The 12,994-nt window shown below is 42.8% G+C and overlaps 1 protein-coding gene across 1 annotated transcript; it reads left to right on the top strand.

The window, feature by feature from the left end:
* Positions 1-5,693: 5,693 nt before the first annotated feature.
* On the top strand, positions 5,694-10,632 carry LOC148853871 (uncharacterized). Its single transcript, XM_088984209.1, has 5 exons — positions 5,694-6,143; positions 6,797-7,134; positions 7,722-7,826; positions 7,934-7,981; positions 10,149-10,632. Exons 2-5 carry the CDS (start codon positions 6,868-6,870, stop codon positions 10,386-10,388), a joined length of 660 nt encoding a protein of 219 aa, XP_088840335.1. The 5' UTR covers positions 5,694-6,143; positions 6,797-6,867; the 3' UTR covers positions 10,389-10,632.
* Positions 10,633-12,994: the final 2,362 nt, after the last annotated feature.

Here is a 12,994-nt window from a genome sequence, read left to right on the forward strand (position 1 = left end):
GGGTGCCATTGGATCGTATAGGTCTCAACTGTTGATTGCCGAATGTGGTGGACTATAAATAGAGGGCCAAAGGGCCCATTACCTTCGCCATAAATCGTGTAACTGAGCTCTCCTGAGATCGCGTCGGAGTCCTTCAGCTCGCCATTCTTCCCTTTATGTCCGAGGTCGTTATTGTCTTTTTTGGTGAGTTCTTCTTCTTTCACAACTTGTTCCCTTTTCATTTTCCTATCCAATATGTCTAGTGCTAGCATAGATAGGTTAGCGATTCTAGTGAGCTCGAGGGTGTCAAGGTGCGGTCCTCGGCTCCCGCCAGTGGGGTCAGCTCTTCGCTAGAGAGCTCCTCTTTACACCTTTTAGGAGAAACGCCTTTACCTGACGTTGGGCATCTCGACTTGAGGAACCCGAACCTCAGGTCGAGCGATCGACCTCCAGAGAGGGGGTCCCATCTTCTCGAGGTCGGGATCTAGATAACTTCGGCCCTTCCACGATGACCTCGGACAGATTGTTGTCCTTGATAGCCCCTTACCAGCCTTTCATCATAGAAATCATTAAGTTCTTTAACATCACTATTGACCAGCTACACCCAAACTCCATCCGTACCATTGTTGGCACGATCTCACTTTTTCACGAGTATAACCGACCTTTTACCTAGACATCTTTAGCTCGATTTGCTCCATTAAGAAGAACGCTTCTTGCCTGCGCGAGGACACCCGACAGAGTTATTATATCTCTCCTCGCCCTGGGTTCAAGGTTCTGTTCGGTAACCCAAACAATGTATCGGCTTGGAAGAGGAGGTACTTCTTTGTTCAGAATCTTGAAGGATGGCCATTCCCGACTCACTGGCGAGTGGCCATTAAGGACCCCGGGGTGAGGCTGGATGCTGAGACTAGGGTGGTCATCAACTCTTGGAGGGACGTCGACCTTGAAATGGAAGATTTCCTGGCCGAGGAAAAGCTTGTACGAGCTGGGCTGAGTCTTCCTGGTAGGCCTCCACCTCGGCACACACATTACTTCTCCTTTTTTCTTTTTGCACTTACTTCAGTTCGTAGCTAACTCTTTTTCTTCTCTCTTACAGAAGCTATGACGGGTGTTGACGTTGCTAACCTTCTAAGGAGTGTTCAGAAGGGAAAGAAGAGAAAGGCCTCGAAGAGGTCTCATCGAGAGGAGGCTAGCTCTTTGGTTCCTGCTAATCCCGAGGTCGCAGCGCCAGAGCCGACCTCTGCCGAGCTCCCGGGGGAGGAAGTTCACCCCCAACCCCCCTGGTTGTTGACCTGGACGAGGACCAGGATGAGGGGACCCCACCTCACAAGCCTGAAGGTACTTCGGTGCCTGAGCCTCAGCCCTCCTTAGCAAAGGAAAGCATAATGATTCCTCAGCTTGGGCTTCTTAAGAGCAAGGATGTCGTGTTTCCTGAGGAGGTCGCGGAGTGGGCTGACATGCCAACGAGTAAGCTTGGAGGGAGAGCGGCTAGCTACTGTATGGTGGTAAGTAACCTACCCCTTCACTTACTTTCTTATTCTTCTATCAGTGATACTTACGCTTGCTTTCTATTTTTTAGGTGAACTTCACTATCCACTCGCTCATCTACCAATCTGATATCCGCCTGAAGCGAGCTCGGGAGGCCAAAGAGAACGCTCGGAAGCTTTACCATGAGCTGGATTTAGCTCAGGGTGAAGTTCTCAGAGCCAAGAAGGGAGCTCGAAGCCAAGAAGAGCTGATCCTAGTGCTGACAGAGGAGAAGAAGAAGCTCAAGGGGGAGAAGGAAGCTCTCCTCCGGGAGAACGAAAACCTTGAGGCAATGATCAGGGAGCATACTAAAATCTTCGACACCACCATTCGGGAGGCGAGGATCTATAAAAGAGACCGCGCCATCAAGGAGTTCAAGGAATCCTCTGAGTTTCACGACCTCCAGGTCAAGTATGGCTTTGGCTCGTATCGGTCGGGCTTCAAGCTCTACAAGTGGTTGATGCGGCAAAAGTTCCCTGAGCTCAATTTCGGGTCCATCTCTATGTCCACCGTTACTCTGGAAATGGCGAAGGAGGTTGACAAGGAACTTGGCTCCTCCGAGGGAGAAAGCGATGACGAACTTCTCGAGGCGAGACCATTAGGGGAGGCAGGCCGAGATGACGTGGAGGAGGATCACATGGAGACTGACCTACCTACTGGAGGGGATTCTAGCAGATCGGATGTTTAATCATGCCTCTTTTCTTGGACCCCCCCCATATAGTGTATGTCCTGGGCCTCCGAGCCCGGTTATAGTAATCATGTACTTGGAATTTTTATGTTAATGAAATATAATGATTCAAAAAATCTTGTGCAAAAATCTTCTTGTGCGAAAATCTTTCTAAAAATTTTCCAAGTGTTGGTTATTCCGATGTGTCAAACTAATGAGCTAGACTCCAAATGGGATTAGCCCTACATTGTTGTACGCCGAGGTGGAAAGACACCGTAGGGTTTGCACTCGAGCTATCTATGCTCGGGCTACTTAGAGGCAATTGGTTATCCCGAAGGTTTTCTTGCGAATTTGGGCACTTCTTGCTGGTAATGAAGTGCACAGTAAACAGGTCAGCAAATTGGGACCAGCTTTTGATGGAGCCCGGCGTGGGGTTCCGATACCAAGTTCGGACTACCCCCCTAAACGCAGTAGAGAAGGCCACACACATGCAGGACTTGTCAACCCCATCTAGTTGCATCTAAGACTAGAAGGAGTCTACATGATCATTGGGGTCAAGCAACCCATCATACTTGTCTAACGGGGGTACCTTGAAATCTTTTGGCATCGGAGTTGCCAAGAGCTTGGTAGACAAAGGAGATGACCAGCAAAGTAATGGAGGCGCAGTCTTCATAGACACCAAGACCACTTCTTCCCTTTCTTTGGCTTGCTCTACTTGCTGGCCTGGCTTCACCGGCGGATTGTTTATGGCCGAGGAGCAGCGTGTCTTGCGACGTCGCTGCTGCTACTTCTTCACTGGCTCAACATTGGTACTACTGATTTTGGTCTGGTCTGGTATTTCGGCATCACTATGAACATTATCGCGAGGTAGATCCTGGTTCCTTCTTGCTAGGTTCTCTTGGTTGCGGGGTTCGCATTGACTATCACGAGGAACGGAGGGGTCTTACCTCGAGTTCACACCTCAAACTCTGGGCTGGTTATTATCTCCTCGTGAGCTATCATTTTTCTGCTGAGAGTGCCAAGGTGGATTGGCCCTATTGAACTGACTATCCCCGGACTTGTTTCTAAAATTTCCTTGCAAGACTGGAGGAGTGTGCTGACCGTCTCTCCTCCCACGGGGCAAAACCTGACCCCTGGGAAGAACCAGTACTTGCAAGGTCCCCTCACCCCGATGGGGGGATCGGTTGACGTTCTGGCTGGTTCCAAGCCGATTCGGGTTCTGGCCTTGACGCAACTCTGGGTGTCAGAGTGGAATCAACTGCTGGTTTGGCTGCAGTGGTGGGAACTGCTGGTACAGATAGTACTACTGATACTACTGGAATTGTTGGACCTGCTGCATCATCTATATTGTCCGGACGCACTGAACGAGGTCATGGAACTGGGAATGCCCGCTTCCAGGAGGGACCACAGATGGCTCGGAGAAAGTCACCCCCGCTAGGGGAAGCGGGATGCTCACTTGCATAGTGCTCCGCGGTACGAAAAGTGACGGGACTCCTGACATTGTAAGAGAAATAGTAAACTGGCCAATACATACCATAGGACCTTGGGGGAAAGTTGATTGCTGATCTTGCCCCCTAGTGACATTCATCTCCGTACTTTTTCCAGTGTTGCTGGAAGAGTCCATTGGGATAATTTGAAAAATAAAATAAAATTGCAACTAAAGTTGGGATGACCTTTCGATCGTTTACCACAGACGGCACCAATTGATGGAACGCGATCTCGATACTCCTAGTTGGAAGACGATCCGATCTCTAGTTGCACGGCGAGCTGGACCAATTTGTAGAATAGTAGATCAGAGAACTCGGGGTAGCTAACCCGACAAGGTCACTCTGATGCTTAAGTCAGTACTTATACTGTGAATGTGAGCTGAATACTTGAGTGCTTGAATGCTAGTGAGTAAAATAATCACGCGTACCTATGCCTTAAGGTTTCATGTCCTTATATAATGGAGTAGTTGTGGGCCTTACGAAAGAGCTCCGAGATCTCCGGGCTGTGCAGATAAGATTTGTTCCATTTTTGAAGGAGAGCAATATGTTGATAAGGTTTATCATTTACCTCCGATTTAGGCGAAGCTAGGAGAGTCTCATCGTGATCCTGAGAAATTCAGGGTCTGTTGGGGAGGCCTTTGGAGTCGATTATGTGGCGTTTTAGCTCTTTAGCTCCGAACTGGCACTTTGATTCTTTAGTCCTGAACGGGAATGGGTATCGAGGTGTCTCTATGTCGAGGTGGCTGGATACTCAAGCTCCAAATGTTGTGAAATGGGTTCGTTTGGTTGGGTTGTCGCCCCTCAAGGAGATTGCGTCTATGTGTCCCCTTCTTACTAGGTCATGCCAAATCACCCTTCATCAAGAACCATGGCCAGTATATGGACGAAGGTTGCCGTCCGTCACCGGTTGCTCTGGTCACTAGCCGGTTGAAAGGTAGAACCCTGACATTGGATGAAAGTGAAAGGGAGAGGGAGGATGGGGACTACAGAGGAGAGAGAGACGTGGCGGCCCAGTCCATGTATGCGAGTTCGAGGACCAGCGTGCAACGTGGTTTGATTTGGTATGGGCAAGAGAGAAGCACCCCACACGTTTTTATGACGCACATGTTTTATGTTTTAAGGACATGTGGTGCGTATTCATGCTGCACGAACGATGGGCGCACCAACTCTGCCTGGATTGAAGCCAAAGTCCTCTATGGTATGGTGTGGACGACGTCAAGGATCTCATCTATCTCTTCAGTCTTCTCTTCACGGTGGTGCCGTGGTGGCTCTGTGTTCGGTTCGGTGTTTATGTTGTTTGTGCGTGCCAACTTGTCACGGGGGTAGTTCTACAGCGGAAGAAACCCGTGCGGCATCCATGATAAGCCTTATGTGCGCTTGGAGGATAGGAGTTGCCCGATGAGATGGCTCCACCAAGGTCAGTAGCACTGGATCATGACCTCAAGTCGCATGGCCGGGGCACTCGGCTGGCTCTGGCTGGTCCATGGGAGGCGCCGCTTACGTGCTAAAGGGGGAAGGGCATGATGTGAGGCAATTGGGCGTCGATGTGATGGGTTTCCTGTATGCCGATGATGTGGTTACCTGTGTGCCATGATGAAAGGCAATTGCTGGGCTGGAACACACCCGTGCACTATGGACAATGGGGTAGCTCACTCAACTTGGACAAGGGACTGGCATGGTGAAGGGTCGTGCTTGAGCTAGGCCTGCATGCCAAGCCTCCCTTGAGTGTCGGCAACACAGTGTCGGTTCATGCACTGTCCCTATGAGCATGTATGCACCTATGAGGAACTTTAATAGCCATGCTAACCATTAACTAGGGCCGCCCCGCAATGGATGATGGTCTAGGAGTGCCAAGGTTAGGCACCCAATGAGGTCGACCACCCATTCTCAAATATTACATTAAACTTTTAATGATCTCTTTGAATATAACATCACTTTTCTCAAAAATTTTATAGACAAAAATGACGATAATGTCCCTTAACGTGCCAAGTAATGAAGGCTGTATTAGACGGTGACAAACTGCCACCTACTACGTACTACGAACTAAGATTGGGAGAAGTTATTTTTTCTCCCCCTCCCCTCTTTATTCCTGAACCGGTAAAACTGTAAAACTCCGGCGGCTCGCTCTCTCAATCACTGTTCCGGTTCCAACTCAGCCTCCCAACTCTCAACTTTATCCGAAACACAAAATTACATTATAATAATAATACTGAGCACGTCGTCGATTTGTCGATCCCGGATTTCCAATACGCAGTTTTACTTTTTGTCTTTTCCGGTTTGATTGTTTCAACTGAAACCATTGGATGATTGGAGGTCTTGAAACAACATTTAACAAGGGGAAGCGGTAACCCCCTACCCCCGTGCTCAGAGCTGCAGCTTTTATACCTTCTTCTACCGGCTCCATGTTTCTTCGATTCATATAAAAAAGAATCAGGGTTTTTGTGGGGTTTGAAGCCTTTGCTTTTCCAACTTCGGTTCTACAGGTGATTTTTTTTTTCTTCTTTAATTTTCAATCCCATGGTTTGATCGTCTCTCATAAGTTATAAATTTCTATTCGTTCCGTTGTTTTTCTTTCTTTTGCTCTTTCTAATCCTATTACTACTCTTTTCCCCCCACCTTGAACGTTGCTATCCTTTATTTGTCTACTGGATTGCAGGGCTTAAGCATCAGAAGTTACTTCTCAGAATTTGTAAAGCTCACTTTTTTCTTGATTTTGTAGGATTTAGATAAGTTTGGTGTATCTTTAGGCTGTATTGGTTTGAAGGAAAAAGGTAGGGCAACCCATACAAGTTTTGTATAGGTTTGAATTAGCCTTAAGCAGCTTTGTCGCATAAGTTGGTTGATAAGGTTGTTGAAACTCGAAAGTATGATTGCAAATTTCCATTTTGATGGATGTCGAAGCCTGTCAGTTACCATATTAATAATAACAGAAAAGACTCATATAATCGTTTTTCTTTCTCATCCTTCAATTTTACTGCATACTTCTTGTCATGGAACAAAAAAAAAAAAACTTTACTCCATGCTTTTCTTGTATAATCTCCGACCTCCAAACAGGGGTCTGATTTCTCTCTGGCTCTTATTGGTTATGCTTGTGCTATTATCCAAGGAAGTAACCTTGTTTTACTTTTTTTTCCAGTTTGATGGGTATATTTATATGCATACCACCAAGAAATGTTGTGAAGTGCATTTAGAGTCTGCTGCAAGGAGATGGGATCAGAAGGGCCTCTTCCCATTACAGTCCATGTGACTGGATTCAAGAAATTCTATGGAGTTGCCAATAATCCTACTGAGGTCATAGTTAGTAACCTGAAAGAGTTTCTCAAAAGAAGAGGAATGCCCGGGGGAATCATTCTTGGGAGTTGTACTGTTCTCGAGGCTGCTGGACATGGGGTTCTTCCCACACTTTATCAGATAATGGAGTCAGGTAGCTCTGAACCATTTACAAATTCTTCAAGCGATGGACCAGTCATTTGGGTCAGTTCCAGCCCTTCTTTTCAAGTCTGAAGAAGCTTAGTGTTCTAATGAAATGGAATTGTTTCATTTTAGTTTTATATAGCATTTTAGTCACTTCATTTAGATTCATTTTTTATTGCTAAGGAAAATAAAAACAAAAAAAAAAAACTTTTTTTTTTTTAAATTATAACCCCATTCCAATTGGGTGAGTTTAGGGTAACCTTTAGGGAGTAAAATCAACCTTACTTGACTTGCAATTCATGGTACAGAGTTGGTTGTATATATTGCTAAGCTTGGAATAGTGTTGTGAGCTGCACTGTGCAATCTGTACCATTATCTGGTTTTGCCTCAAACTGAGTAGTTGTGATCAAGCCTGTCCACATTCATCAATTTGATTTCCAAAAATTCAACTTATGTGGCGTTGATTGAAAAGCTTTAGATTTGCTTCAACATGTTTGAAATTTATGAATAATTAAAGCATTGATAATTTCAAAGATACTAGGTTGCTTAATGAAATGCATTAAAAACAAAAACTGGGTTGCTTACATTTCTCCAATGTTGATGTAACATTTCTCACCATTCAAGCTTCTCCTTTTCTGTATATTCAGCTTCATTTTGGAGCCAATGCTGGGGCACTGAAATTTGCTATTGAGCGGCAAGCAGTAAATGAGGCTACCTTTCTTTGTCCGGATGAACTTGGATGGCAGCCTCAGGTAAGAGTCTTTTTTATTTTATATATATCATTGCACTTAAATTGGTTGAAACCAAGCTATCAGGATGTATGGTTTATTAACTCAACCTTTTATTTTAATCTTGTAAGAAACTTGCAATATTTCCTGAGGATGGAGGAACTTTCCAAACAAGAAAGGTGAGTTGCATATTATATTTTATTATCTGTTACTTGCTTGTTGCAAGTGATAAATTGGTGACATTCTGGATAGAGAACTGATCATTGTATTAGAAAAAAAGATTGGAGATCTTCTTGATCCAAGATGTGCCAGTACTGCTTCTCCTACTAATCATTTACTCCTTATTCCCTGTGGCACTTTTCCAAATAATGCTTGCTCAAAAATTCGCAATTCAACTTTCATGCTACTAACATAGCTTTGTAGAATCTTTTGTGGGACTTATGAAGGATCATAACAAGCATTAATTGGCCAAAAATTCTTGAGTGTTAAAACTTTTTTATAGATAGTTTATTGATTGTGAAGCTAAGCACTTTGACAAAAATACTTGATGTAACTTTTCAGTTATAAAATTTAAAATTACTTCAGTTAATGATAATAATATCATTGACCTGCAAAAAATGATATTAACAAGAGAAATACCCAAAATTTTCATATGTGAAGAAGCAATCCTCCCTACGGAAAATATTACAAGTGCTTGCAAAAATGCTAATTGTGATCCATATGGAGATATTCTAAGTTACAAGTTGACATGATTGCATGATGATAGCTACTTGACCTGATTGAATGATGGGAGTGCACATCTTATAGACCCTTCAGTCCATTTACATGTACCCTCCAATCAGTTGTTGCCACGTAATCTCATGACTTTTATGAGACTTAACAGCCATTATTGTTCACTGTCTTCTTTTCTCTTCTTCCCCAACCTGAAACCCTTTGAACAAAAAACCAGAGCGCTGTGTGTGAGAGAAACACACACACACACACACACTCCAATTTTATGCCTCTGGCTCTGAAACTTGATTGTTCACTGTCTTCTTTTCTCTTCTTCCCCAACCTGAAACCCTTCGAACAAAAAGCCAGAGCGCTGTGTGTGTGAGAACACACACACACACGCGTGCATGCACGCACGCACGCGCACACACACACACGCGCACGCACGCACGCACGCGCACACACACATACATACACACACACACACACACCCCAATTTTATGCCTCTGGCTCCGAAACTTGCTTTTCAAGAAGAACACTCAATGCATTCATCAAAAAAGAAGAACACTCAATGCCATGGAAGGTACAGGATCCTCTAGTCTCCTTGGTTCCTTCTTTTTCTCCCTATCTTTTTTATTTCTTTTTCTTTGGAATCAATCTGAGTTACTTGAATGGTGTTTCAGAAAAAAAAAACCGAGATACTCTGACAGAAAAATATGAAGTCATTACAGATCATGACACATGAACTAAAACCTCTGCCGATTTCTGACCTAGGTTAGTATATCTCTGATTTCTGCTTTGTTGCTCATGAGAATTTTGATTTGTGTTGTCACACTTTCTTTCAGATGAAATCCGGTGAACCCAACTTGTCCAATTCTTCTTTCTTCCCTTGATCTGGAATTCTTTCTCTTCGCAATTTCATTTGTGTCTCTGCAATCAACTGGTTAATGTTTTTCAGATCAAACCCAAGAAAATACAGAGCTATGGAAGGGTGGCAAGACCATAAATGGAGGTCAAGAAATCTTATTGGCTGAACAGCAGGACCTTCCATTGTTGAAGAAGGTCGATGCCATGAGCATGATAATACAAGTAGATTATCATAGATAACCCCCTCTGTCTTCATGCCATCGATCACTGCTGGTTTGGTTGCTTTCCTGTTCACCGGCAACAAAGGAGAAAAGGAAGAGAGAAGGAAGAAGGAATGGGGAGATAGAGAAGGGGAAGTCAGTTGTTGGCTCTCATTCTGTTGGTGGTGTCCATAACCACCATTAAGTCTCAAAAATTATGAGATTACGTGGAAAAAATTGATTGGATGGTCCATGTAAATGGTGGACTGAAGGGTCCATAGGATTTGGTCTCAAATGGTGGATGATGTTAGCTTCTTGATCTCTATACCTTTTTCTTCTAAAAATTTTTCCTCTTTGCACTGTTTTATGATGGCTAGGATCATTGTATCCTAATCATCCTAAGACCTGAGATGAAATCCTCCCTTTAAGATTCAACTACTGCCTATCATCTTTCTTATCCGGGGAAAAAGACTACTTAGTCTTTGCTTATCATATGAAATTGTGCATTGTTATATATGGAACCTAAAATTCTAATTTTTATTTATTTAATCTTTGTCTATGCATAAAGACTACTTGCTGTGTTGATGCTATCGCTGAGTTCTTGAATAAGAAGGGGTATGATGTAGCAATATCAGATGATGCTGACGTGTTTGTGTGCAATTACATCTACTACCACTCTCTTCGATTTGCTGAACAGAGAGGCCACAAGTCTCTCTTCATCCATGTTCCTCTGTTTTCAAGAATTGATGAAGACACCCAGATGGAATTTGCTGCCTCCCTTTTGGAGGCTCTTGCAGTGATCTGTTGACACAACATTCTTAGCAATAGCCTCTTTTCTTGCATATTAAGAATTGAGAATACAGTCTGTTTATGATAGTACTGTAAATGTCCTTTGAATCCGAGGAAAGTTTCTTTCTTTCCTAGGGAGAGTTGAGATGACATAGGGGGTTTATGTTTTTTGAGCGGGGACTTGCTAATGTATAATGCTCAGCTGTATCTTGTGACATATGATCTTAATTATCAGTATATTCCGGTATGTATTTATGGCAAAATACTCACAGGATGTCATTCTCCTATGTGGTTCTGTATTTCATTTCATTATTTGTTATTGCTACTCATAGGGCAAGACTCATTTAATCATTTACCTGATGACATGCCCAAGCTTGGATTAATAAGTTTATGATGTTATCAATAACTGTGTTACGGGCAATGTTTGGATTTATGATGATTTGTGGTTCCGGACAAGGAATGAAGTGCTAGGATTGAATGCATTGACCAAAAATATAACAGAGTGGGTTTTTTTAGTTTTGTTGTTAGATGGTCCTTCTTGAATTGCACAGGAATCTTATGCAAATTAGTTCGGAGCTCATAAAGAGTTTTTGCATTTGGTTTGTGGGAAGATTCTGGCGGGATGAGATGACAGGAAAATTGGGTGCAAAAAAAAATTCATGTTCCATTGGTTGTACAAGGGAATACAGATACAGTGGAAATGTCAGTCCCCAAAAATTTCATGTACCATTGCTTTTTTCCTTTTATGGAGTAGTTTGGGTTTGATGGTTCTTGCCCTCCTTTTCTACTTTTTCACACCAAAATGATGCGAACCTACTTCAAAAACCATGAGAATTACAACTGAAAAAAGGGAGAATTACATTTCCAACTGTTTTCTATCCCATCTCTAGGGCTGTCACGTGTCGGGTCTGGGTCAGGACTGCATGAAACCAGCCCCAACCCAATTAATAAAATTGGGACAAAAAATCTCAACCAAAACTGATATTATCAGTTCAGCTAATTCGGTTCTGTCAGGTAGACCGGACCATTGATAGCCCTATGTATCTCGTATCTCATTTCATCTCAAAACCGAAAAAAGAAAAGAAAAGAGTCATTCCCTTTTTATTCCTTCTCATCCGGCAAACCAAATGTAGATCTATCCCATGACCGTGCATGGTCCGTATAATTAAGCTTCAGGAATTATTATTAATATAATGTCTACGTGTGGCTGATATTGACCATCTCTTTTCTGTAGGGTGGCCTAAATTAAGGTTGACAATTTTGACCCCAACCTACTTGAAAACCCACCTTTTACCTCTGCTATTTGGTTACAGTGCAATTTTATTTACATTAAGTATAAATGTATGAGAATGCAAATGAAAAAAATGCAAATTCTCTTTTAATTTTGTTTTGGGTTTTACTTTATTCTGCTTTATATCTTAATTTATTTTATTTATATCGCAATCAAATAAAATAAGTTAAAATTTGAAACAAAATAGGTCAGAATTTACACTCAAATGATTTGCACTGTCATAGTTTTGCAGTAATGCAAATTTTTATTTGCATTAGGGCTGAAGGTTGGAGAGTAACCTTTCACCTCCAGTCTAGTGAGTAGGGGTGTCAATTGATCTGAATTTGGTCCAATCCAATTCAGTCCAATGCAAATCCATTATAAATGGACCAGGCCTAATCTAATCCAATGAATATTTTGGACCGGTTCAATTCAATGTCTGGACCATCCAATCTGTTCAAATTCATCTTGATTTAGATTGGTTTCAACCCAAACCTGGTCCATTGACACATATATTCTTATCTTATATCAATGGATCTGATATTGGCTGAATCCAACCCAATCCAATATAAATTTATTATGGATGGACCAGGTCCAATCCAATCTAATAAATATTTTGGAATGAATTAGTCCAATCCAATAGGTCTTGTTGGTCTATCCAAATTGATTTTGGACTGGATGGGGTCCAATCCAAAACCGGTCCATTGACACCCTTACTATTGAGGGTAGCTGCTACATGCTCTATTTTTGTTATATACAAAGTTGCAAGTTGTAGTAGAAGAGAGGAGGAAGCAGGTTGCAGCAGTGGAGAGAAAAGGAGGAGAAGAATGAGAGAGAGAGAGAGAGAGAGAGGAGTGGAAAGAGATTGGGAGAGGAGAGGGAGAGAAAGAGAGAAGATGGGATCACCAGAGGAGATAAATTTGAAATTTTATGGATTGTACATAAAAAATAGAGGTTTTGTAAATTTCTTAGCAGGTCATATGGGTGAGTCGGGGTCAAAGTGGATTGTGACCCATTAACATCTATAAATATGGGTGACAAATAGGTTAGTGGGTCAATATGGGTGGGTTGGTACTCCCACACCCAACTCAATCCAATCCACTCCTTTGCCACCCTAGTCTAAATTGACCATAAAACCAATGTGACCAATCCATTTAGGGCTGCAAATTGGATTGCCTGACTTAAAAAGAATTTCAATTACATCACATCAGGCTTGGATTAAGGTTAAGATTAGTACCCATTGAAATTTGACAAAATTTCAACCCAACCTGATCCAAGTTGCATCCCTAAATATGTAAAGGTCCAACGCATGCTTGTTCTTCCCGTTCCCAGTTCCCACTAGAATTGGAGAATTA

Source organism: Nelumbo lutea, chromosome 4 (assembly GCF_056320005.1).
Source record: "Nelumbo lutea isolate HS-2025 chromosome 4, American lotus-T2T, whole genome shotgun sequence".
Taxonomy (NCBI): domain Eukaryota; kingdom Viridiplantae; phylum Streptophyta; class Magnoliopsida; order Proteales; family Nelumbonaceae; genus Nelumbo; species Nelumbo lutea.